This window comes from Lepidochelys kempii, chromosome 2 (genome assembly GCF_965140285.1).
Source record: "Lepidochelys kempii isolate rLepKem1 chromosome 2, rLepKem1.hap1, whole genome shotgun sequence".
In the NCBI taxonomy this organism is placed as follows: Eukaryota; Metazoa; Chordata; order Testudines; family Cheloniidae; genus Lepidochelys; species Lepidochelys kempii.
Window position 1 is genome coordinate 53,149,477 of NC_136381.1, and position 27,965 is coordinate 53,177,441.

Sequence of the window (27,965 nt, forward strand, 5' to 3'; positions counted from 1 at the left end):
TGGCTTCTGTACAATTTCTTGTGTGTGACTTAAACAAGTTTTCACAGGGTAAGTACAGTGCTGTTCCAAGGGGTATCACATGAAATAATGCCATCCAAATACTTAAAATGAAGTGTTACCTTGTTATTTATGTTGCTTTATCCCCTAGTGGAATTCCCAAAGGAAGAACTGCTTCTGTCATGAACTAGTCCTACCAGTGCTCTAAAGCATTACCATATTGCCTGACTCTACAGACAAAATACAGGGGTAAAAATACACGCTCTGGAAACTGCCAACCTTTTCCTTTCTTTATTATCTCTGTGTTTTGGCCCCTAAGACCCGCTCCTCCCAGGTGATCTTAACTGGTTTGTTATAAAGGAAATCCTTTCGAAAGGCTGATCAGCAACACTTCAAGACTATGTAAATTAATACACTTTATTGCTGCCCTACAAAATAAGGGGCCCGTGCCACCAGCACACACAGAGGTAGTCTTTCTTACTCCTGTGAGAGCCAGGGGTCTGCAGAATGGGTCTCACAGTCTAAAAGATGGTGCTCTGTTCAATCGTAACTACGGCAATGGGGTATGTTCTGAACGGGTGGCCCAGTGTTTCAGTCTGCAATACTGTGAAAGGCCCCCAGCCAGGAAGGATAGTCTTGTGGGTGAAGCACGGCAGGGAGGTCAGGAGGGCTGCATCCTACTCAGAGCTCTGCCACAGGCTTCCTGTGTGATTTTGGTCATGTCACTTAACCTCTCTGGGCCTCAGGGTTCCTCATTTGTAACATGAGACTATTAACCCTTGCCTCACAGATAGGCTGAGAAATGAACTTGATTCATGTTTGTAAAGTGCACTGAGAGCCTTGGGTAGGAGGTGTTATAAAAGTGAAACGTGTAAGTTGCTGGAGGCCTAGGTTTGATTTCGGTCTTTCTCTCTGACCAGGATATTCACTCTGTGAACAGGCATGGTGTCATAAATATAAAGGGAAGGGTAAACCCCTTTGAAATCCCTCCTGGCCAGGGGAAAGCTCCTCTCACCTGTAAAGGGTTAAGAAGCTAAAGGTAACCTCGCTGGCACCTGACCAAAATGACCAATGAGGAGCCAAGATACTTTCAAAAGCTGGGAGGAGGGAGAGAAACAAAGGGTCTGTGTCTGTCTGTAGTCGTCTTGGCCAGGGACAGAACAGGAATGGAGTCTTAGAACTTTTAGTAAGTAATCTAGCTAGGTATGTGTTAGATTATGATTTCTTTAAATGGCTGAGAAAAGAATTGTGCTGAATAGAATAACTATTTCTGTCTGTGTATCTTTTTTGTAACTTAAGGTTTTGCCTAGAGGGGTTCTCTATGTTTTTGAATCTAATTACCCTGTAAGATATCTACCATCCTGATTTTACAGGGGGGATTTCTTTATTTCTATTTACTTCTATTTTTTATTAAAAGTCTTCTTGTAAAACACTGAATGCTTTTTCATTGTTCTCAGATCCAAGGGTTTGGGTCTGTGGTCACCTATGCAAATTGGTGAGGCTTTTTATCCAACATTTCCCAGGAAAGGGGGGGTGCAAGTGTTGGGAGGATTGTTCATTGTTCTTAAGATCCAAGGGTCTGGGTCTGTAGTCACCTAGGCAAATTGGTGAGGCTTTTTACAAAACCTTGTCCAGGAAGTGGGGTGCAAGGTTTTGGGAAGTATTTTGGGGGGAAGGACGCGTCCAAACAGCTCTTCCCCAGTAACCAGTATTAGTTTGGTGGTGGTAGCGGCCAGTCCAAGGTGTAATATTTTGTACCTTGGGGAAGTTTTGACCTAAGCTGGTAAAGATAAGCTTAGGAGGTTTTTCATGCAGGTCCCCACATCTGTACCCTAGAGTTCAGAGTGGGGGAGGAACCGTGACACATGGGCATAAACAACTAAAGTTTGGAGAGGGTTGTAGCTTCTCCCCAAAATTTTAGGGATAGCATGAGTGTAGGAAACACTGAGTTTGAAACAGTTTATCCCACTTTATTAAAAGTGGACAAATTTAGTCATGAAACAAAACTGCACAAGACAGCATTACTTTTTAAAACACGAGTAAAAAGAACAGTTTTCAAATCTGTAAGACTTCCAAACAGTGATCTTCACCCTGGGTTTCTTGAATTCTTCAGCAACATCTGCAAGCTGTAAGTCATCAGTTTGGTCCTTGTGAACATGTAAAATCAAACAACAGTTGAGTCGTGATTGTCTTGTTGTGGATCAAAGCCATGTTTGAATCTGATGTAGAACACTGAAACTACGCTCACAGCAGTGGTTACCACCACAATCAATTTTATCAGCTTCACTACTTTGGAAAACAGCTGACGTGAGCTTTGGGTGAGTGAAGTAAGATCTTTCTATAAGCTGGCAGTTGGCTTGCAAGGGATGAAGCTGAGAAATCAGTCGATCATGGTTTAAATTGGAGCCATACACTTGAAGCATGTCTTGAACTTGTGTTTCTGTTACATTTGGAGTTATGAGAGTTTCAAGCTTTTGAATAATTTTGTAGCCTGCCTGTTCCAATCTTAAACGAGTACTGGACACTAAAATCAAATATTTAAAAGTAGATACACTTATAAAATTCCTTTGCTGAATTTGGCTAGCTGAGTTCACCTATTCGTATTTGCATTTTCTTGACAACTTTCCTCTTTCTTGGACGCTTATTCATTCTGTTTCCGTTCAACTTTCCTGATGCATTTTCTCCCAGACTAGGTTTTAACTTTCATCTGATCGGATGGACTGAAATGAATTAGGACTGAAATGAATTAGGTATCATTTTCATAAGAGAGTGGCCTTCTATTGCTGAAATGTCTGACCATTACAGAGTTTTGGACAGATTGTCTAGGATTGTTTAGGACTTTTCCGACTAAATTCAATCCCAAAGAGGAAATTAAACATTTCCATTTGAGCTGCTATGCCGCCAATTGGAGCTCTCATTTCAGGATCTTTCTTTACATTCTTTGCAAGTTGCACACAGTGCAAAGTAGTTCTCAGAAATTGAAGCCAATGCTTTTTCACAGAAAGTCCATCTTACTGGACACAGACAGGATGTCTGGTGAGGCACTTAACCGTTCATATTTAATGTCCTGAAATATAGCATCTCGTTTGGTGATGTTTTAAATTTTTTTGATTTTTGTAAACAGCTTCAAGAGTATCTCTTAGGATAGTATTATTTTTAATAGCGTCCTGGCATGTCCAATTCACAGCATGCTCATAACAATGAGTATACATAGCCCATGGTTCCTCCTGTTGCAGTTTTGTTTCTGCACTTGATACTAAGCCTGCCATAGTAGGGGCACCATCATAGCACTGTCCACAAGAGTTATTGATTCTCAGATTTTTTTATGTAGTAATATATCTTTAATTACTGATACGATTATCTCTGCTGATTGTATGGGGTCCATTGTACAATCAATGGACTCTCCAAAATCATTCATGTAATCACCCACAGATTGCAGGCGTAAAACCACTTGTTCTGTGTTGAAGTCTGTTTCATCTGCTTTCGTAGTATACCACTTTCCAGAACCTTTCTCAGAAATATCCCTCACAATTTTAAGAGCCATGATTTCTATTATTTCATTTTGAACAACTGGACTTGTGAATTTGTCTTGACTCTGTTTCAGCCACTTTGATCATATTCTTCCTACAAACAAAGCAACTGAATAAAGTTGCAGTCAACCTTTCCACTTTAAGGGCATATTTTCAGCTTGTTTAGTATAATGGCCTCACAGTGCAAATTCTTGTTGGGGAAGATAACATATATTACTTAGTATTTTCATTAGGATCTTCCTGTTTTCTTCTGAGAGTACTGAAAACTTAGCATGTTACCACCGTTCTTTGTGGTCTTTTGAAGAATATAAGTTGCTTTGTGGTGACATGAAGAAGCTTGGCGCCTCCTAAATTTGTCTCAAGCCTTTTTCCAATTAGAGAATCCAGACTGTGAAAGCTTCATCTATGTATTTAGTCAAAAGTAGAGTGTGCCAAAAGCTGTACAACAGTAGAAACGAGTACACCCTCACTAGCTTCAGAATAAGGAAACCAATGAAAGCCATCAAACCAGATAAGCAGAAATAACACCCTTATTTTCCAGAGTTATACACAAGGAAAGACTTAAGTCATAGTTGATGAGGTGTCTCAGAAATGCTACTGGTATCAGGCAACTGGCATTTGATTCCTGTTGCAGGCAATGGCGGAGACAACTCGGTACTGCAACCAGCAGTACTTGATCTGCTTGTTAGAGGAAGTGTAGCTTCCTCCTTTTTAAAAATCAGCCATATTTTAAGCCCTTTGAAAATATACCCCTTATGTTGGTACTTCTGTCAATCACTGCTCAGTAAGAGTGGTGTGGGATTGCAGGATTAAAAAGCACGCACAATACTCTCTGGCAAACTGAAACACTGAGGTGGCCTCTTGCTTTTATATAGTCACCATGTATGTTGGAGAACAGTAGAGAATGTGGCAGAATGAAGAAAGGGGACTGTCTACACCTGATTTGTTGATTACACTGGAAAACCATCTTTTTAATGTTATGCTTATCTAATTCACTGGGTTCCTCTCTCACCCAAAGTCTCTGACAAGAAAAAGATGGCAGCTAGAGACCCTTTGACAGCCAGGCATGATGGGACTGGAATCAGAGGCTGCAAACGGACAGCCAAAGAATCATAGAGCTCAAGGCCAGAAGGGACCACTAGATCAGTGGTTTTCAAATGTTTTTTCTGGCGACCCAGTTGAAGAAAATTATTGATGCCCACGACCCAACGGAGCTGGGGATGAGAGGTTTGGGATGTGGGAGGGAGCTCTGGCTGGGGCAGAGGGTTGGGATGTGGGGGTGAGGGCTGCAGGGTGGGGCTGGGAATGAGGGGTTCAGGGTATGGGATGGAGCTCTGGGCTGGGGCAGGGGGTTAAGGTGTGTGGGGGCGGTCATGGCTCTGGGCTGAGGGTGCAGGCTCTGAGGTGGGGCTGGGGATGAGGGGTTTGGGGCGCAAGAGGGGGCTCTGGGTTTGGTGGGGGCTCAGGGCTGGGGCAGGGATTGGGGAATGGGCTTACCTTGGGGGGGCTCCCGGTCAGCGGTGCCCCAGGGGTGCAGAGGCAGGCTTCCTGCCTGTCCTGGCACTGCAGACAGCACTGCACCCTGGAAGCAGCCAGCAGCAGGTCTGGCTCCTAGGTGGAGGCACGTAAGCGGCTCCGTGCGGATCTCGCCCACAGGCACCGCCTCACAGCTCCCATTGGCCATGATCCGGCCAATGGGAGTGCGGAGCCAATGCTTGGGGTGGGGGCAGTGTGCAGAGCCCGGTGGCCCACCCCCGCCTAGGAGCCAGACCCTCTGCTGGCCACTTCCCAAGTACAGCATTCTGTCAGAACAGATAGGGACTAGCTTGCCTGAGCCGGGCAGCACTGCTGATGGGACTTTTAATAGCCTGGTTGGTGGTGCTGACCAGAGATGCCGCAACCCAGTGCCTTTCCTTTCAGTACTGGGTTGTGACCTGCAGTTTGAAAATCACTGCACTAGATCATCTGGTGTGACCTCTGATATATCACAGGCCACCAGCACCAACCAGCGCTCACACACTAAACCCAACAACTGAAAAGAGACTAAAGTATTACAGTCTGCAGGAGACTAGACTATTATGTGCCTCAGGCAGAGAAGAGGAGGGACTGAGGTGCACCAGTACTTGAGGCCCCTGCAATGGGAGGGAAATGATTAAATGAGATACTTTGCAGGATTATCTGGGTCTGACCTGCATCCACACGGTGCAGAGGAAGGGGAAATACCCCCAAGATGACTGCCAATCTGACCTAGAGAAAAATTCCTGTCAGACTCCACATATGGACATAAGTTAGCCCTTGAGCATATGAGTGAGAACAAGCTAGCTCAAGCATCCGAGAGAGACAATGCTCAGTGCCACTTCAGATCCCTGGCCCGCCTGTCCAGTGTCCCATCTCCAGCAGGGCTATCCCGGATGCTTCAGAGGAAGGAGATAAGAAACCCCTCCTAGAATACATTGGGGGGAAATCCCTTCCTGACCCCCTGCTGGTGGCTGACTGAAACCCTGAAGCATTAGCTTTAGGAACTTCCAGACTTCTGTCATAAGATAGGCCCTCCACTCCCCTGGTCAGCGTAGTAGCATTTCTCTACACCTGTTCCAGTTGGAATTCAGCTTTCTTGAGCAGGAGTGGCCAGAATTGTACATGGTATTCCAGATGAGGTCTTACTAGTGTATAGTAAAATGGCATTAATACTCCCCTATCTCTACTGAAAATGCCTTTCCTAATACATCCTAGGATCACATTTGTGTTTTTCACAGCTGCATCACATTGGTGGCTCATAGTCATCCTGTGATTGACTCATACACCCAGGGGTGTCTCCGCTTCTGTTACTGCCCAGCTGATAAGCCTTGAGCTTGTAGCAGAAATTCTTATTGTTAGACCCTAAATGCATGACCTTGCACTTTGTAATGTTGAATCTCATCCTACTTCTGTCACTCCAGTCTTCAAAGTCATCTAGATCTATCTCCCTGTATAATATTCCAGTCCTCCTCTGTACTGACAATATCTCCCAACTTTGTATCATCAGCAAATTTCATTAGCACATTCCTACTTTTTTGCCAAGTTCATTAGTGAAAAATATTGAATACAATTAGTCCCGTGGGCTCCTTGATGTCTGGCCTTCCATCATCCTTTGTCAAAAGAGCACATGGAACTTTGAAATTGTGAGGAGGAAGAAGGAGAAGGCAAGAGCCAATTAAGAGGTTCTGGGAGTCAGCCCCAGAGGAGTGGCAGCTGATGGGGGCCTATCCCAGGTCTCCCTAGAGAGAGGGGATCAGAATTCCTTGTGCACAGGGAGCGAGAAAGAGAACAGGTAGCCTTCCTGAGAGAAGGAGGGAAACAGTCTGGCTGTAGAAAGGGTGGGAGAAGCACAGACCAGTAAGCTTCATCCAGGCACATAGAATTTCCCTTCGCAAGAGGGGAAGACTCTGTTTACTGAGCTATTTTCCAGTCAAGGAAGAAAGGAGCCAGAGAGTCTTTGCTATAGGAGAGACTTTCAACCTGGCTTTGACTATCAAGGGGGAAAAGACAGGGACTTTACGAAGCCGAAGCCATCAGAGATCTATCCCCTTGCTGGGTTGAACAGAACAGATTGTGAGTTATCCAGGGTCCCTGCTTCAAATAATCATATAGTGTAAAAGTGATATTCAACAGCAAGCTCATTATTTTTTTAAACTCTAGTCCCCCTCCCCCAGATAGGGAGGGACTGAATACAAGTAATAACTGCAAACTAGCAATAGGGGTAGAATCTGTATAATTAGGAAATGGAATAGTGTTAGGCCATAGAGATGCTGAGGAGATAATGTCCAGTCTATTACTGCAGGGTTTCTTTCTTTCTTTCAACACTTCTGGAGAGGTCCTTTTAAAAACTGAGAGAAAATATCAATCTTTCTGAACTATCCTGTAGAATTTTATAGATAATTCTATCCATGCCATAGAATTTCTTTAGGATGGTTTAAAAAGTGAACAGCAGAAGATCTTTCTTATGTTCTGTAGGTTTTTAAAATAACTTATACAGAACCATATGAAATCTCCACTGGACTCCACTGGGTTCGTCCTCAGGTTGTGTAGGACTTTTCTATAAAGGAATCCAGCCAAAGCAGTGGGGTTTCCCCACTCAAAGGATAACACGTTTTATGAGTCAAACTAAAATCCAGATCTCTGGACAAGTAACAGGATGTCATACTTCACAATACTCCATAGCAGGCAGGGGGGCTGGAACAATTTGTATAGTGGGGGTGCTGAGCGCCATTGAACCAAACTATAAACCCTGTATGTGAGGAAACCACTTCAAGCCGGGGGTCCACTAGCACCCCCAAGACCCGTAGTTCCAGCACCTATGTACCAGGGCCTTAGTGTAGTGCACAGAGTGCCACATTTGAGATGTAAAGTGATCTTAGTCACATGTTTAATAATAATAATGTATTGCCCCCTGCTGGTCATGCATGATTTTACCGTGTTTTTTAAAAGCTTGTGTGAAAGCAACTAGAACACATATATCAAATTTGTACAACCATCATGTTAAAAATGATTTTTTAAAAATAATTTAGGGGTTATATTCCTAAAGTAAATGTTAATATAATATGAATTCTGAATGCCTTTTTGAAATAGGCCTCCGTGTTTCCATAATACCATGAAGTAGGTTCCTGTCTGAAAAGCTGTGGCATGGCTCTTTCCTTAGTTAACAGACACCTCCCACTCTCTTGTTCTGTATCTTGGCTTTGAGGCTGCTTTCAGGTTGCCTTCTGTCTCCAGTGAACTATGTGTGCGCAAAGAACTATTGTCATGGACATAGAAACCAATTTTCGATTATTTTTCTTATTTTCAGTGCCATACAATGGTGAGGGGAGTTCTGATACTAGATGTAGTTTTTACCTTTACAGGTGCTGTGGGCTGGATTTTTATGTCTACTTGTAATGTGTTCTGGTTATCCCCCATTCTAAGCCTTCTGTGGCTACGCACCTTTGTAGAAGGATGAATTCAAGGCTAAACCGTCTCTTTCATCTGCTGCAATGCTAGGCCTATGTTTTAAGTGCAAGAGTTATTTCTTTGTTTGTCTAGCCCACATGATCTGTTACTGAGCATCCATGCTGGCGTAGCTCTCTGTTCCCTATCTTTCTGCAGTTGCTCCTATCTGTTCCTTGGTTTTTCTTCTGAGCTGCTTGCTGTGTATGATCACTTGCCTCCCAGGACTCTGACAATGCTAGGCTTGTCTAAAGTCACATTAGGCTAGTTGTTCTTTTAGTTAATGAGGATTCTGGGCAGCATAGCAAATAATTCTGCCCCCTTGCTGCTCTGTAGTTAGAATACTTTGTTATCATGTATAAAATAATCACTGATAAAATGTGCAGGTGACCCAAACATTGGGGGAGTGGTAAATAATGAAGACAACAGGTTACCGATACAGAGTTATCTGGATCGCTTGATAAGATAGGATCAAGCAAATAAGATGCATTTTCATATACCAAATGTAAATGCATATGCCTAGGAACAAAGAATATAGGCCGGACTTAAGGGATGGGGGAAATCTATCCTGGGCAGCAAAGACTCTAAAAAAGAATTGGGCATCATGGTGGATAATCAGCTGAACATGAGCTCCCTGTGTGACTCTGTGGCCAAAAGGCTAATGCGATGCTTGGATGCATAAACAAGAATCTTGAGGAGTAGTAGAGAGGTTATTCTAGCTCTATATTTGGCACTGAAGTGAGCTGGTACAATGTGTCCGGTTCTGGTGTCCACAGTTCATGAAGGATGTTGATAAATTGGAGAGGGTTCAATAAAGAGCCTTGAGAATTATTAAAGGATTAGAAAACATCTTATAATGATAGACTCAAGGAGCTCTATCTACTTAGCTTAACAAAGAGAAAGTTAAGGGGTGATTTGATTACACTCTATAAGTACCCCCATGGGGAACAAATATTTAATAATGGGCTCTTCACTTTAGCAGAAAAAAGATATAACATAATCCAATGGCTGGAATGTGAAGCTAGATAAATCTGGAAGGGAAATAAGGCATACATTTCTAACAGTGACAGTAATTAACCATTGGAACAATGTACCAAATGTCATGGTGGATATTCCATCACTGACCATTTTTAAATAAAGATCTGGATGTTTTTCTAATATCTATGCACTAGGAATTATTTTGGGGGAAGTTCTGTGGCCTGTGTTATGGAGGACATCAGATCACAAATGGGCCCTTCTGGCCTTGGAAACTACGAATCTACGAATAAACGGACTGCTTCCAGTTCTGCACTTGGATATGATTTTGTGTCACTCACACCGCAGTGCAGTGAAACAGTCATGAGCTAAAGTGACGGGACTCCAAAGCTATCAAATCTCTTACACGTGTAATAGTGAAAGCATAATGCTGATTCCGTGAAAAACCTTTGACAGAAGAGCTTGCACTACATGCTGTAGAGATTCTCCCGAGTGGAGGCTGACAAAATAAAAATTAACCACTGCATGGCGCCACTGCACCAATATTTCTGAGGTGGTAGGGCAAACGTATAAGATTTTCAGGATTCTATCTTTCTTGACTCACCAATTTATTTGAGCATGAGCTTTCGTGAGCTACAGCTCACTTCATCGGATGCATGCCGTGGAAACTGCAGCAGACTTTATTTATACACAGAGAATATGAAAAAATACCTCCTCCCACCCCACTGTCCTGCTGGTAATAGCTTATCTAAAGTGATCATCAGGTGGGCCATTTCCAGCACAAATCCAGGTTTTCTCACCCTCCACCCCCCCACACAAATTCACTCTCCTGCTGGTGATAGCCCATCCAAAGTGACAACTCTTTACACAATGTGCATGATAATAAAGTTGGGCCATTTCCTGCACAAATCCAGGTTCTCTCACCCCCTCACCCCCCTCCCAAAAACCACACACACAAACTCACTATTCTGCTGGTAATAGCTCATCCAAAGTGACCATTCTCCCTACAATGTGCATAATTAAGGTGGGTCATTTCCAGCACAAATCCAGGTTTTCTCACATCCCCCCCACCCCCATACACACACAAACTCACTCTCCTGCTGGTAATAGCTCATCCAAACTGACCACTCTCCAAGTTTAAATCCAAGTTAAACCAGAACATCTGGGGGGGGGTAGGAAAAAACAAGAGGAAATAGGCTACCTTGCATAATGACTTAGCCACTCCCAGTCACTATTTAAGCCTAAATTAATAGTATCCAATTTGCAAATGAATTCCAATTCAGCAGTTTCTCGCTGGAGTCTGGATTTGAAGATTTTTGTTTTAAGATAGCGACCTTCATGTCTGCGATTGCGTGACCAGAGAGACTGAAGTGTTCTCCGACTGGTTTATGAATGTTATAATTCTTGACATCTGATTTGTGTCCATTGTAACTCTCATTGAGATGGCCAGGCATTTGCTCTGGTGTTCCAGTGTCCCCAGCATGCACTGCACTGTTTAAGGCTCTCCCAGCAATTTCAGTTAGTTCAGTTTCAGTACTTGGGCTAAAAATGCTCACATCAGTCTGCAGATATCGTTAGGCACCCAAATCTATGGTTAGTCACCTAAGGAAGTAGCCTAATTGTTGAAGGTGCTGCACACCCACAGATCCCACAGAATTTCAAAAAGCTCAAATATTTAAGATGGCTGGGATAGAAAGGCTTTAAAAATGGGTGTTCTGAGTGTTTTTACTTTTCAGGAAAATCTTTAATCTGCAACCCCATTTTATAGATCCATTACACCAAATGTATAAATGGGGATCAGCTAGAAAGTATACAGTGATGGCGTAATAGGAATGGTGCCAAAATTTACTAGCCAATTGACATGGCAGTAATTTGGTTCTGAAGGATCCTCAGGTGCCAGTATATTATCTTTGCTTGAGAAATGCTCACACCAAACCTGTCGATGTGAACGTAGGTAAGCTCCTGGATGGTTTTCTAAAAGATCTGTTCTACGAATTATGTGGGGAAGTTCAATGGCCTGTGCTATGCAGGAGATCAGACTGGATGATCACAGTGGTCCCTTCTGGCCTTGGAATCTATGAATATATATAATGGGTGCAACCAAAATGCCAAATCGAAATACCTGCCAACTTTGGGGAGTATGAAATCCAGATCCAAAGTTTGCTATTTGAACCAGTTCCTAGTGTTTTCCATTTCCTCTTTTATTATTGCTGCCATAAAAACAGAAGAATTTAAACAACAAAAACAATTTTTTTGTGAAGGGCTTAATCCCTCCTATTGTTATGTGATGCATGTGTCATCAAATCTGTTATGTTGCTCAGTCCTTGTGGCTGCGTGGGCATTTGCTGATTGTCTGAGAAATGAGCCAAAAGCGCTGCACGGACTGAGTTTGTTGGGTGGATTCTGGTTTTGCAAAACCAAACCCTGGGCTGGTTCAGATTTTGGGGCTTGGAACTCCCCAGATTCAGGGAATTTAGCATAAATATTTGTCTTGGCCCATCTTTCTTCAGGAACCTCTCTCAGTAGCTTTGCTTTCCTGGATTTAAATCAGAAACTATTTGAAAATAATTATTCTTGATTGACCAAACCTGTGACTCTACATGGTGTGAGTCCAGATCCAGTGCTACAGCCAAACCCTGCTGCTCACCACCATCTCTACCTATTTTGCCTTGTTCATTTAAGCCTGGAAGTGAGTTTCCTTGGGCTCTAATATCAATGTGTTAACAGATAGCAGGGTTGGGGCCATGATATGTGCTTGTTGTGGGACATGACCGTATTGGTAAGCCTGCAACCCCACTTGACTTTTTACTGGTGGTTTCTTTTTTTTTTTATTACATTCTGTGCTCTGTAAAGTCACCCTTCAGTATTGCATTATATCTCCGCCTCGTAGACAGGTAATAATATGGTATGAAGTCAGTGGACTTTAACTTCACAGTGGCATGTGTAAGAGAAGTGATGGAGCAAGAGAACAGACAAGCCCTTTTTCAGTTCACAGAACCCCAATTCTTTATTAATCACAGCTTGCTCACAATGACATACAGGAAAATAGCACTAATGAAGAGTAGAATATGCAGGCAGCAACCTCCAGGGGGTAGGGACCACTTCAAAACGGCAGCTCTTTTAGGGGATATGTTAGGTTTGGTGATATCGTACTTGGCACAAGCACCCTGTCTAATGATTCCTGCCGCATCAGCCCTCTTTTTTTCTAGATGTCTTTAAAGTAGGTCAGGTTGACTAACACTGAAGAGCACAGGTCATGTTGAGTGGAAATCAGCAGTGTTAAAAAAAAAAAAATACAACAGCCAGCTCATGGGTTCCAGGTAGAAATATTCAGAAGCCTCTTGTATTTTTACACATGTAACATAGTAGCTTCAAATGAATATCCTAGATCATGGCATCTACAGATAAAGCCACTTGATGTTGATTAATTGCTCCATCAATAAATCTTCAACTGGTGAATTAAGCTTGTGAGACAATTAGGATTTTTTATGGCTATTGTGTACCATTTAGGATTTTTCATAGCTAGCTGTTTATGATACTCAGCTTCTAAACTTTGGCTCAGATGGATGTCACTTGCCTTCTTATCAATAACTCTTATTAAAAAAGCAATATTTGTTGCCTCTGATCTGATGAAGGCAGACAAAATAAACATTGCAAATAACAGTTTAATCTCTGGTTCATTCTGATGCTACCAAGGATAGGTGTAAATAAATTATGAACACACAATGTTTTAAGAGCTTTCTATCTGGACAGCTTCATGTGGAGTCACAATACCTGTGATCTAGTTATTGTTTTAACAGAGCTTATTGATTACAAAGCCTTCTGGGTTATTAGGCGATGACTGGTCTCTAGCACCATAGACCTACTATTGACCTCATTGGATGGTTAGAATTAAAATGGCAGAGAATGGAATTAGACATGGGCTGCTTCAAATGAACAGACCTAGCAAATTCAACTGAGTGGAAATAGACAACATCAAAAGCCTGTTACAGGACATGTAAGATTATGAAATAACTTGCATAATGCAATACTTGTATTTTTTAACAAAAATGTAAGTATTTACAAAATAAGATCCAAGTTTTTTTTTAAACATCAAGCAAATCATTCTGCAGAGAGACCATATTGTTTTTATTTTTGTTTTTGTTTTGTTTTTTATTGAGTTCTTGATTTTTTTTTTAAACCATGTCATACATTTCCCATACTGATATCGCATGATCCGTAATAATATAGGCAGGGGAGTTTACTAATGGTGGGGAGGTGTCTCATCCACCGTTGCCTTTTTCAGCCAGACAGTTCCACCTGGAGCTCCTTGTTTCTACGGACCTCTGCAGCATGCCTCTCCTGGAAAACATCAAGAAAGGAAAGGTCAAACCTCTTCTTTGTAGAACCTGCCCAGGAAGATTCTTAAAAGAAACCCCTTTCTCTCTGTGTACAGGTCACCTGTGCATAGATAGCCTCAGTAGAAAAACAATCTTTTGAGGGTGCTGCTCACAAAGGATGAAATTCACCAGGCCAGCACAAGGCCTATTCACTACCTAAATTTGACTTAAGTCCTATTTTGAGGTCTTAAGTAGGATTTAAGAGTGACATAGCCCCTGTGGCATGCCCTCTGCACAGGAGGGAATTTCACCCTAAATTTAATCTCTGCTGAGGTGAATTGGCTCTAGGTAATTACCTTCTTGCTAGCAGGTTACCATATCTTCGTGTGTGAGAGGTGGTTATTATTACTGTTTGTATTACAGTAGTTCGTAGGAGCTGCAGTTAAGGATCATGGCTCCATCAAAGTAGCCAGAGAGCTCACAATCTAGATGACAGGACACAACAGGAGGAAAACTAGACATATATGATGGGGAAGGGTGTGGGAATGAGTAATGAAATGAGCAGAGTTGAACAGAAAAGCAGAAATCGCAGATCATCATTTACCCTAACTGGTGCCAGCAGGAGAAATTTATAGGCATCATTTCAGAGGTAGCTTTTAAGGATAAGTTGACAGTTTTATTTATACTTATGTGGAGATGTTCCAATGCACAGGGATGGCATGTGAGGAAGCACGGAGGTGATTGAGGGAGAAGTGGACAAGCAAGCAATTGAGGTTGCTGTCACTGGCAAAGTAAACACCAGGATCAACAGCCTGACAAGGTACTATTGTCAAGGTTCCTCCCCCACTCTGAACTCTAGGGTACAGATGTGGGGACCTGCATGAAAAACCTCCTAAGCTTATCTTTACCAGCTTAGATCAAAACTTCCCCAAGGTACAAAATATTACACCCGTTGTCCTTGGACCGGCCGCTACCACCACCAAACTAATACTGGTTACTGGGGAAGAGCTGTTTGGACGCGTCCTTCCCCCCAAAATACTTCCCAAAACCTTGCACCCCACTTCCTGGGCAAGGTTTGGTAAAAAGCCTCACCAATTTGCCTAGGTGACTACAGACCCAGACCCTTGGATCTTAAGAACAATGAGCAATCCTCCCAACACTTGCACCCCCCCTTTCCTGGGAAATGTTGGATAAAAAGCCTCACCAATTTGCATAGGTGACCACAGACCCAAACCCTTGGATCTGAGAACAATGAAAAAGCATTCAGTGTTTTACAAGAAGACTTTTAATAAAAAATAGAAGTAAATAGAAATAAAGAAATCCCCCCTGTAAAATCAGGATGGTAGATATCTTACAGGGTAATTAGATTCAAAAACATAGAGAACCCCTCTAGGCAAAACCTTAAGTTACAAAAAAGATACACAGACAGAAATAGTTATTCTATTCAGCACAATTCTTTTCTCAGCCATTTAAAGAAATCATAATCTAACACATACCTAGCTAGATTACTTACTAAAAGTTCTAAGGCTCCATTCCTGGTCTATCCCTGGCAGAAACCAGCATACAGACAGACACAGACCCTTAGTTTCTCTCCCTCCTCCCAGCTTTTGAAAGTATCTTGTCTCCTCATTGGTCATTTTGGTCAGGTGCCAGCGAGGTTACCTTTAGCTTCTTAACCCTTTACAGGTGAGAGGAGCTTTCCCCTGGCCAGGAGGGATTTCCAAGGGGTTTACCCTTCCCTTTATATTTATGACAACTATCCAGACACTGAACTTGTGGAAGACTTGGAGTAAAAAGGGAACAATTCTAATTTAGGGCTAAATTCTATGCAGATGCAGTGTGAGGAAAAGGACTTAAGAATCCCTCCACAAAGGCATCTGGGCAGGATGCAGGCAGAATGTCGCATGGTGACAATGCCTGTCAGTAAGGGTAGCACAGCAACACTGGAAAAGAATCAGAACAACCCTAAATGGACATGAATCAGATCTGCATTAGTGAGCTTCTGAGAACCCTGGACATCCTTGTCTAAAACAAGACACCAGTCATAAATATACTCCATAACTAGCTTGCAACTTTCACAGTCAAAAGGCAAGGAGAGACCTAACTATAGTCTCAAAGGTCACAACTCATTGTGGTCTCATCCAAAGGAGCTGCTGACAGACTGAAGCAGTCATCTGGATGAATCAGACTGCACATTAGCCAAAACATTTCAACAGGAGAGTTTCTTGCAGAGAATGGTTCTTTGTCCTATGGCTGGGGACAATAACGTATCTTCTATATGCCTAGAATAAGTCTTTGTACCAAACGAGATGCTGCTGCAGGGGACAGACACCCAGCCACCTCCTCTGCAGTCTGTGCTTTAGTTTCTATAACTTTCCGAGACCACCATTATGCCGGGGCAGTATCCAGGTATGAAACTCCTCAGGGTTCAGCAGGGACATGGGAATTGAGAGTCCCCACTCGCAACTGATACTAACTGTTAGTGAGTTAATGTCCCACCCTCTTTAGAAGAGCTGGGGATTCAGACATGCCTCATCACTGTGAAGGAGACCACAAAGAACACTATCTGAAGGACAAGAGGCTTTACAGCTGACATAGGCATGGGATAGCTCTTACATTGAAATTGGTGAGATCCCCGAGAAGGGGCAATCTGAGTATTTCAAAGATGAGCTTGAGCCAGTGGCGGATTTAGAGTTAGTGGGGCCCTGTGCTCGGCTTCATTTTTGGGACCCAGCCAAGAAAAAGAACATTCTCTCTTATCTCCTCCCGCCCCCATTTTTCTTTCTTTCTTTGTTTTTTTTTTCATCCTCCTCCTATAAGTAATAGGAAGTAAATGAAAATAATGTGAGGTAGCTTGATTGTTTTTGTAGTCTAACTTATTTAAAACACTGTCAGGGAGGTTAGGCACAATCCTGGGGCTCCCAGAGGCTTGGTTGAAACAGCCTGTTACATCTGTCTTTAGGATATAACACAGGATGCTGCCCTCGCTTTCTTGTCCAGCTCTGCTTCCTGATGTGACATCTCTGACTCCAATTATCGACAGTTAACAAGGTGAGATGGCCGTAAGATGAGTGTAAGATGGAGAAAAGCGTAGATCTACAATGGACATCCCTCTTCATAAGGGACAATTGAGAGGTATATACACTAGTCTGCTGACATATTAGATGCTTCAAAATAGCAGCTCGTATTGCATCCCAACAGAGAAAAGTTAACGTTCTCTGCAGAACAAGTTAAAAGGACTTTATCACATCTGGTTCCTTTTCCTCTTTTGCTTTTGCTCTCCAGGCTGGGAGGGTTGCATTAGAAATGGTAAGTATGCTCAGCCCCTGGGGATGTCTATTGAAGGGGTCCAAAAAATAGATCTGATCTCCCTCAATTAGGAGAGCGATTGCAACACAGTCCATTATGGATGTATGTGGTTAAATATGAGACAAATGATTTATTCCACATTGTTCATAAATCCCGCTTAGAAGCCAGAAATTAAACCCAAACAAACTTTCTTTGGCATTTTTTCTCTTTTTGAACCTGGGGCCTTTGATTTCAAAAACACAGACTCTTTGCCCATAATGGTAAAGGTGCAGGTCTCAGCCAGAAAAGGGAACAGATAAACAGGCCCGAAAGCATATCAGAATTGGGGATAGTAGAGAACTAGCTGGTATAGTCTGAGAAGGAGGCCCAGATTTTTCAAAAGCAATTAGTGATTTTGAGTGCTCGGCTTGTCATCTTAATGGCACATGGTTTTCAGAAAGCCCTGAACACTCATCCTCTGAAGATCGGCCCCCTTTAAGGTGCCTCAAGTTAAGGGATCTAAAAATGGAGTCACACAAAATCACCAGTCACTTTTGAAAATTTTGACCCTAATTCTTGCTGCAGGCTGTGGTGTGGAGTCATGACTTGATTACCTTTTCTTGAAGACGTTCAATAAGAGCGGCTAAATTAGCTTCACGGTTTTCTTTGATCTGTTCCATTTTCAGTATCAGCTTTTCCTCTGCCATTTTGCTGAAGTTATTGTTCTCCTCCAAAGCCTTCTGAAGGACTTCTCGCTCATGTTCTCTCTTTTCTGCCAGATGTTTCAGCACCTGGGCCTCCTGGGACTGGGAAAAAGACACATCCTGCTGAGGCAATAGTCTAGGGAATGTCAGAAGACAGTGGATAAGGCATTCTGAGTAAATAAAAAACACTAATAAGCAAGTCTTTGATTAGAAAGGGCAAGTGCACTGAGTCTGGATTTTTGTGAGATCTGCTGTTTTGTTTTTTCTCGAAATGCTTGGTAAAACTAAGTTAATAAAATATATGTAGAGTAAGAAATAAATACACTTATTAATAGTGGCAATATATCTGAGGGACATTCTGGAAAACTGTTTCCTCCCACATCCATTATAAGCAAGGCCCATTTCAATAACTGAGGTATGAAGATACTGAACATATGTGAGGAATTCAAATAAGGAAACATCTGAAGGAGAGTATTTGAGAATTCTGGATTAATAAGGCTACCATGTGACACTGTACCTGCCTTAAATATTTCAGTGGTAAGAGATGCAGTCATTTATGCATGAGCATTTTATTTCAAAATTATATGGGATTTCAGTCTAAAAAGTTGTACTCTTTTATAATTGGGCTTCAGAAACAAGAGCTATGAATTTTTTTGTTTTCCTCAAGCTATCTTTAGAAGTATATGTTGAAATGGTCACATATAGGCTTTAAAGTTAACATTGCCTTAAGATGACTGGAGGAAGTTCAGATCTGATCTGGCTCCATTTTGTTTCTGTAAACAGGAAGAAGGTTATTTTTCCAAACAAAAGGCCTAAAACAATAATTTTTTTAATCAAAAGCTTAAATTCTGCAAAGACCATGAAATCTACAGAGGATCTTAAATGCATGCAATCTGCACCCTGAATTCTATTATCCTTACTTATGAGCACAATTGCTAGAAACATGAGCTTTGCTGTTAGTTTAGAATTACGTTTAGGACACTGAAGTTCACTTAAAACAAAATGAAACCACTGATCTTCTGATGCAAGTCAATGAGGTTGCAATGTTAAGACTGTCCCAGGAGATACAGTATATACAGGGCCTTATATTGATAACTTGTTAGTCTGGGTATTTGCCATATATTGTACATTATGAAGAGTTCTGATCTCTCAATATAAATGGCCTGGGTATGTTTATAAACTCTTCCATAAATACCCCAGGATTTAGCAACCTGGAATGGGACAGGAATTTGAATGGACGATTTCCATTGTGAGATGAACACTAGTCTAGCTACATGAAGTGGCTGGTGCAAAATAAATGGAAAAGTACCAGGGGTAGAGCCTCAGCTAATGTAAATTTTTCCATTGACTTCAGTTTTACAGCAGCTGTGAATCTGGCCTTCAATGGTCAGATCACCATCATAGCCTAATAAAGCAAGACTTGGAGGGAAGCCAAATTGTTTTTCGCACTGTAGAGGTGAAATGGTATCTGCCTCAAAAACATATGGCAAAAGAACATTTCCTCCATGTCTGATCAAAGTCTGCAGCAGACGTTGAAGTAGCTAAGGCAGTGGTGGGCAGGGACATGCTGACAGCTGCTTCCTGCAGCTCCCATTGGCTGGAATGGCCGCAGCCACTGGGAGCTGTGCGCGACTATGCCTGTGGACGGTCAATGTAAACAAACTGTCTTGCGGCCTGCCAGCAGATTACCCTGATGGACTGTGTGCTGCAGGTTGTCCACCACTGAGCTAAAGAGTGATTACGACTAATATGACTGTGATTAGCAAACTAGCTCCTTCGTTATTTCTGTTAGAATTCAGTGGCTCCGAAAGTAACATACATATAATTCCAACAGAAGGAGAAAGTCTATAGTTTACATAATTTGTCTCTTCCTGTATGTGCTACTGTGCACACTTTTTGGCAGTGATCTGGTTATTAATTCATAGACGTAACATTCCACATTAGAGCACAAACAACTTTCTCGCATACTTATAAATATCATCAGATGACCATGCTGGGTCAGACTAATGGTCCATCTAGCCCAGTATCCTGTCTTCCAACAGTGGCTGGTGCCAGATGTTTCAGAGAGAGTGAACAGGGCAATAATTAAGTTAGCCCCCTGGTCATCCTGTCCCAGTTTCTGGCAGTCAGAGGTTTAGGGACACCCAGAGCATGGGGATGCATCCCTGATCATCTTGGCTACTAGCCATTAATGGACTTATCCTCCATGAACTTGTGTAATTCTCTTCTGAACCCAGTTATACTTTTGGCCTTCACAACATCCCCAGGCAATGCATTCCACAGGTGGACTGCGTGTTGAGAAAGTACTTCCTTATGTTTGTTTTACAACTGGTGCCTATTAATTTTATTGGGTGACCCCCTAGTTCTTGTGCTATGTGAAGAGGTAAATAACACTTCCTTATTTACTGTCTCCACCCTATTCTTGATTTTATAGACCTTGATCATAGCGCCCCTCAGTCGTCTCTTTTCCAAGATGAACAGCCCAATCTTGTTAATCTCTCCTCATCTGGAAGCTGTTCCAAACCCCACATCACTTGTGTTGCCCTTTTCTGTACTTTTTCCAGTCCTGACCTAACTTTTTTGAGATGGTGAGACCAGAACTTCACTCAGTATTCAAGGTGTGAGCACACCATAGATTTGTATAGTGGCACTATGATATTTTCTGTCCTCTTAGCTATCCCTTGCCTAATGGTTGCTAACATTCTGTTAGCTTTTTTGACTTGCAACATTATTTTGCCTCACAATGTCTGCTTACAAATGTTGTAAGGCTCTCTAGACACAGATCCTTCAGCTCATGCTGATATTCAAGTATACTGAAAAAGAGGCCAATGCAGCAAACTTGTTTATGACCTTTTTTTTTTTTAGTGGATGTTATAAAAAGCAACTCTGACCCCAGTTTTAAGGGGTTATTTAATAGGAGCTCCAAATCCCACATTTGGACGCTTACATAGACATATAGTCAACTAAATGCCCATTTTAAATGTCAAAGTGCCTGTAGAGCTTGCAAATGCAGACTATGGAGGTGTCTCTTTTTAAGACATTCAAGTTGAAAATTGGGTTCAGCTGTGTGTATATACAAGGATTTTCTATTTTCCCAGATTTTACTTTCCTGTGACAAGCACATCCAAAAGTATATTAAATCAGCTCTGTAGAGAAAAAAAGAAAGGATTACTCAAATAGCAGGAAGTGAACTAGGAGAACAATTCCTTTCAAAGTTGAAATTTGCACTTGAATGCACACCATGACTGTATTAGTTTTAAGGACATATGGGGGAAAGTTCCAATTATGAAAGTTTCACTTTGATGCTGCAGAATTAATCCAGTTGCTGGATTTTTTTTTTTATTAACACATTCAGTGGGAATTGCATTAACTTTGGTGTATCTCAGAGTATTGTATATTGAAAAGATAATGTTAATAGAATAGAATGTTAAGACAGGATAAAGGTCTCCTCCTGCAGTGTAAATGCCAAAGTAAAGACCAAGCATTTATAGAAAAACAACATTGAGATCAAGGAATGACATTTTCAGGGGAAATTAATTTAGTTGTTTTCTTGCTGTTGCACATCAAAGTGAGGGAATGGGGTAGAACTAGACACCATGCTGGCTTGCACAGCACTGGCTTCTTCATAGATTGTTGCCAATACATCTCATTCCTCACATGGGACACAGTATGGATTACGATGTGTATTGCAATAGTGTCTAGATGCCCCAGCTGCGATAGAAACCCCACTGTGCTAGGCACTGTACAAACACACTTGAGAGACAGACTCTGTCCTGAAGAAATTATAATCTATATAGACAAAATGGACAAAAAGTGGGAGGGGAAACAAATGCAGTGTAGTGAAGTGACTTGGTCACGCAATAGATCAGTGGAAGAGCTAGGGGTGGAATCCATGGATAAAATCCTTCCTCTGTTGAAGTCAAAGGAAAAATTCCCAATGACTTAAGTGGCCCACTTTTCATCTTTGGTTTTCTGAGGCCTTGTCTAGTGCCCATCTCACTAGTGCACACCCTTTCTGTCATCTGTTTTCTAGTCTGTATCCCCTGTTAAGCCAACAGTGCTAAACTGTGTCATGGTTTTGCAATGTGGAGAAATTTTCAGAGGTGTCTTGTTGAGACTATCATTTGCTCTCATGCAGCTTTATGAACAGTTCTTGCATATAATTGATATGTGTGAAAGACATTTGCACAGAGTTTATGCATGCTTTTGGGCTTTGTGCATGTGAGGTCTATAATTAGCTCACATACATTAAGTGAATACGTGCATATGGTTGTGTTCCCAACGCTGCACAGTCACAAAGCGAGGCCATGCATTGAAAATCTGGCTCTGTAAATTGTGAACATCTGTATCTGACGGACTCAGAATGAGGCTTGTTTCTTCTTTAGCTATTTTAAACAATAATAATAAAAGTCCTGCTATTTTCCCCTCTAGATTTGTACTAGTGAATGAAGATTTGTGAAAGGAGCTGGATTTACCACCCAGAAGAGTTCTCTGTTCAAAAACAGTCACACAGCATTGGTAATGGCAATGCATAGTTCTCCAACCCACCAGCACACCTCAGCCTAATCCTGGAGTGATCATTTCTAGCACTGAGAGCATGGGACAGTCTCCAGGCCCATTCAATCCTTTCCTCTCTAGCAAAAGACAGTGGTGGGGCAGAACAGTTAGCACTGACAGCAGGTAGTTTTTACAATGGAGACAGCTGTTTTTTGGGAACTGTTTTGAGGCCACCAGCACATTTCATGGAGGCCATGAACCAATTGTCTGATGTTAACAAAACATTTAATCATTGATTGAACCAACCATCTAGATATCAAAAGCTCCATAGCTCATTTACTAAGTCCTTGAGCCATAGTATTCTATTTTCAGTATTTAATGCATCTTTCTGAATAAGTCTGTTTCTAATTACTCCAGTTTTGATTTATACTGATAATTAAATGCCATCCATCTAGCCCACTGATTGGCTGGATCTGATTACAATTGGTATAATAAAGTGTCTGAATCTGGTCTGAAAATTTTTTTTAAAGCAAACTTGATGTTTGGTATATTAATGGAAAATGTGGGTTAGCAGTCTGACAACCGTGTGCCTTCCATGAAGCATCTTAGGGACTAGACAAAATGCATAGAACTGCCATTAACATTAATGAGGTGTATGGGGATGAGAATAGACTTGCTGGTATACATGAGTTTTGAAAGTGCAACTACATTTTTTTGAGTTTTCTACTGGCTTCTCTGTAACTGACTATTTGATTGTGTGGTATTTGAGTTAATTGTTTTCTAGACTGGCACAGATAATATACAGCTAACCAGGAGCTTTACTACATCTGAGTCCCTTACATTTCATTTTTGATTTCCCCTATTTTAGAACACTGTAGGGAATAATTTTGGACTTAACTGGATCCATATAGCTACTTTTTCATTTAATGTGCTTTAAGGGAAAATATTTTGCCATGATATGTTGATGTAACCTACTTCTTCCTCTAATACCACATTACTGAAGAAAATTAAGGATATTCCCTGGTACCCTAAGTAAATTGTAAATAGCTCTTAGCATTAATTTTGAGTCAAAAGAGAAATATCACGCTTGGAGGGAATTCAATATATTTTGAGGCTGAATTTTTCAAAGCTAAGGGATTTAGATGTTCAGTTTTCACTAGAAATGTATAGGAATTGGGTGTACTCACCCTTAATGTACACATATTTTTGTCTGTAATTAAATATTCGGTTTTTTTAAAGCTTAAATACCAATATAACCCTTATAGCAGTCAATGGGACTTCATAGTGCATAAGGGGTCATCCACAGGCATCCCATTGCAGAGTGAAGGCCTAGAGTAGTTACTGCAGTCGGTGACAACTCTTTTCTTAGCAGAATGGCATTGCCTAAGCCCTTTGGGTGGGGCAATTATAATATGAAAAGAAATGTCATAAGGAGCCATGGAGTTTGATACATTCAAATGCTATATAATACAGTTGTGCTTGGCATTAGCTGATTTCCCTTTGAGATGTGAGGACAGGATTTCTCAGTTAAGGTGCTCTTTCGCCTCAGTTTGGATTTTTATGTGTATGCAGAACAATGTGTTTGTCTTCCCATGGCATGCAACGTTTAGGAGTATATAGGACAGCACTGTCCTCAAAATAGCATAGATACAATGGACTTATAGGCTGCTTCTGATTTCACATGGCCATGTAGCCCTATTCCGAATAAAGGGCCCATGTTAAACGTATTGCTATTTTGAAAAAAATAAAGCCATTTCCACAACTATTTCAACAGAAGTCCAATTTTAAGACTCCGGTTTTCCTTCTTGCTGTTCGACTCCTTTTACAAGCCAAGGTGTCAGTGTTTGGCGGTGAAGGGGAGGGTACTAAAGAACAACATCCTATTTGTGAGTATACCACACTGTGTTTGGGAGAATTTTCATGCAAAATATGGTTCTAGTGTTGGATCATATTAAAGAAGTTCTGTATTAAAAATCACAAATGAGTTTGATTCCCCAGAGTTTAAATTCCAGGGTATTACTAATTAAGAGGTCTCTTGAGGTCTCTTGGTTTTTGGTACTGTTTCTCTCCCTCTATGTGTGAAACTTGCAAGCTGCTAATTGTGTTAGTACATTCTAAGACAGAGTCTGTTCTCAAAGCAATTCACAGAGAGAGAGACCCAAAGCAATACTCTAACAACAGAAACAGCACCCAGAGACTCCCCACCCTTTTGTTGTATTAACAATTGTGATTAAAATAGAGATAGAGGATGTATGTGGATGGATGCTTGGTGTGGATAATAACTGAATGATCAGGGAGGTGCCAGCCTAAGAATCCAGTGTCCATCGGCTGAAGAAGGCGTCAAGTGGAAATAACCAGAGGACCCCACCCGGAGGGCAGACTGGAATCCACCCAACAGCCTCAAGAATGGGAGAACCAAAGAACAAGATAACATCTTGGAGCCGTCAGGAATGTGCTATCTGCTGATTGATTCAGCAACAGCATGATGAAGCAATTCCCATAGACTGGCATAGGAAGAAATTCCTATAAAAATAGACTCTAAAAAGTGAGAACTTTGGGGTCTGATTCTGCAAACCAACTTCCAGGAGCATCAGATGAGCATCTGACAAGGCCCTGCTCCCTCCTCATGTCCAGGCCACCTGGCCAGTGGCTTGGCATGAGCAACTCTAAGGCTGGTAACTATGATAACAACCTTGCAGAACCTGTGTGTGTGTGTGTTTGTATGAATGAATGTGTGACTAAATATGAGATTGAATGGAATGTTATAACTATAACTAACTGCTTACTATGATTCTTTCTGTATTCACAATAAATGTGGTATTTTGCCTTTTTCCCTTTAATAAGATCCTGCTGGTTTTTATTTTATTGGTACAACACTAGGGCCTGATATTTCTATTGGGCTTGGGATCATAGTGTGAGTAAGACTACAATGAAATAATGATACATGAAATATAACAAAAATGAAAAATGGCTTTAACCAGCTCTCCTCTCTTATGCACTATAAGGTGGGTAGAAAGCTGGCTAGATTGTCGGGCTCAACGGGTAGTGATCAATGGCTCCATGTCTAGTTGGCAGCCAGTATCAAGTGGAGTGCCCCAAGGGTTGGTCCTGGGGCCGGTTTTGTTCAATATCTTCATAAATGATCTGGAGGATGGTGTGGATTGCACTCTCAGCAAATTTGCGGATGATACTAAACTGGGAGGAGTGGTAGATACGCTGGAGGGGAGGGATAGGATACAGAAGGACCTAGACAAATTGGAGGATTGGGCCAAAAGAAATCTGATGAGGTTCAATAAGGATAAGTGCAGGGTCCTGCACTTAGGATGGAAGAATCCAATGCACCGCTACAGACTAGGGACCGAATGGCTAGGCAGCAGTTCTGCGGAAAAGGACCTAGGTGTAACAGTGGACGAGAAGCTGGATATGAGTCAGCAGTGTGCCCTTGTTGCCAAGAAGGCCAATGGCATTTTGGGATGTATAAGTAGGGGCATAGCGAGCAGATCGAGGGACGTGATCATTCCCCTCTATTCGACATTGGTGAGGCCTCATCTGGAGTCCTGTGTCCAGTTTTGGGCCCCACACTACAAGAAGGATGTGGATAAATTGGAGAGAGTCCAGCGAAGGGCAACAAAAATGATTAGGGGTCTAGAACACATGACTTATGAGGAAAGGCTGAGGGAGCTGGGATTGTTTAGCCTGCAGAAGAGAAGAATGAGGGGGGATTTGATAGCTGCTTTCAACTACCTGAAAGGGGGTTCCAAAGAGGATGGCTCTAGACTGTTCTCAATGGTAGCAGATGACAGAACGAGGAGTAATGGTCTCAAGTTTCAGTGGGGGAGGTTTAGATTGGATATTAGGAAAAACTTTTTCACTAAGAGGGTGGTGAAACACTGGAATGCGTTACCTAGGGAGGTGGTAGAATCTCCTTCCTTAGAGGTTTTTAAGGTCAGGCTTGACAAAGCCCTGGCTGGGATGATTTAACTGGGAATTGGTCCTGCTTCGAGCAGGGGGTTGGACTAGATGACCTTCTGGGGTCCCTTCCAACCCTGATATTCTATGATTCTATGATTCTTCCAGAGCTAACTCAGATGTCTGACCCTCTGTCAGAACTTTATATCTAGTGCCCAAGCTCCACCCTGTAAATAACGTACCTCTTCCAATAGGCAGACCTCTAACACCTTTATTCCTTATGCTTTCTTGGGGAGAAACTGCTGTGTGAGGCATACACAGAGTTATTGTCAATGGACTTTATTAACAGCAGATGGGAGAACAGTACACTAGAATGTGCTGTAACTTATATAGACGCACCATAAGTGGGAGCTATATTACTCATTACACTGCAGGGCTCATTCTGTAAAAGAACTGCCCTTCATTTTGTATTCTGTCTCCAAACAAACACAGCTGCCATGCAGAGCAGCCAAAAGGACAGTAAAGATTTTTAAACAAAAGGAAGCAAAACGGAAAGGAAAACTAGCTAGATGGGGGAGAGAAGTGGCAAATGCTGAGACCGTCTATGTGCCCGCTGTTCGCTTTCCCATTTCTCTTCCTACTGACCTTTCTAAAAGTTTGTAAGTGGAAAACAAATGTAGCCTCTTACGCCTTGGAGATCTCTGGGAAAGGGAGTATTTCAGGCCCCAATGTTGCACACGCAATCAATTAGCTAAGCTGTCTTGGTATTTTATCATTTCTCTTTGTGGATGTAGTGCAAATCTTTAATTTTCCGTTATTTTCCAAGCTCTTGGCATCAGAATTGTTTAACTGGAAAAAAAGCAAAACCCCCTTTCACACACACTCAATAGAGAGGCCCCCTTCTGCATTTGTTTATTCACAAATTATTTTTTCCCCATAGGAATAATTTTAATAATTAATAGTCATGCTGTCAGACTTCATGTTGTGCCAGTCATAATAAACTGATAGCTGGAAATCTGAGCTCAGGAATAACCTTGGGACTCCTGCGTCTTGATTCATACATTCCTAGATTTTAAAGCCAAAAGGGACCATAATGATCATCTAGTTTGACCTCCTATATAACACAGGCTACTGAATTTCACCAGTGATTGCTTTATCAAGACCATAACTCAGGGGTTCCCAAACTTTTTTGCCGGCGCAACCCCATTTTAATGAAGTATTTCCTGTCAGGGCCCCAAACAACATGGAAGAACAAAATGGCATGACAATGTGACCTCGCACGCATCATACATGTAAGGTCATTCTGCATGGAGGATGCCAGTTTGCTCTACAAAATGGCTTCCTCTACACAGTATGACCTCATGCATGTGAGGGCGCGCTGTATGGAGGATGCCATTTTGTAGAGCAAAATCACATCCTCCATACATTGTGTCCTTGCACATGTCATACATGTGAGGTCACATTGTGTGGAGCAAGCTGGCGTCCTCCCATAGTAGAGATCACTGCAACTCCATCTGCTGATGATGCAACCCCATTTGGGATTGCAGCCTACAGTTTGAGAACTGCTACTATAGCCTGTGGTTGAGCTATAGCATATATTTTAGAAAGACATCTGTCAGAGTGAAGGAACATATGTGTTTTGTAGTTTAAGTAAAATAAAGGGGGTTTATCAGCCATAGAAAGGCTTTGAAAATAAAGGAAAAATATGTAATATGGCCTTGAAAAAAAATAACTTAAAAAGGTGGAAGGAATGTGACATCTAACCAGACAAGTTTTGGGGCGAA

General features: G+C 41.8%; 1 protein-coding gene across 1 annotated transcript in view; it reads right to left on the reverse strand.

Moving 5' to 3' along the window:
• Positions 1 to 12,444: 12,444 nt before the first annotated feature.
• The window catches only part of STMN2 (stathmin 2), a 56,352-nt gene continuing 40,831 nt past the window's right edge, over positions 12,445 to 27,965 (reverse strand). Inside the window, 3 exon segments of the mRNA XM_073330755.1 lie at positions 12,445 to 13,769; positions 13,772 to 13,805; positions 17,686 to 17,877. Coding sequence (XP_073186856.1) covers positions 13,708 to 13,769; positions 13,772 to 13,805; positions 17,686 to 17,877 — 288 coding nt within the window. The 3' untranslated portion in view covers positions 12,445 to 13,707.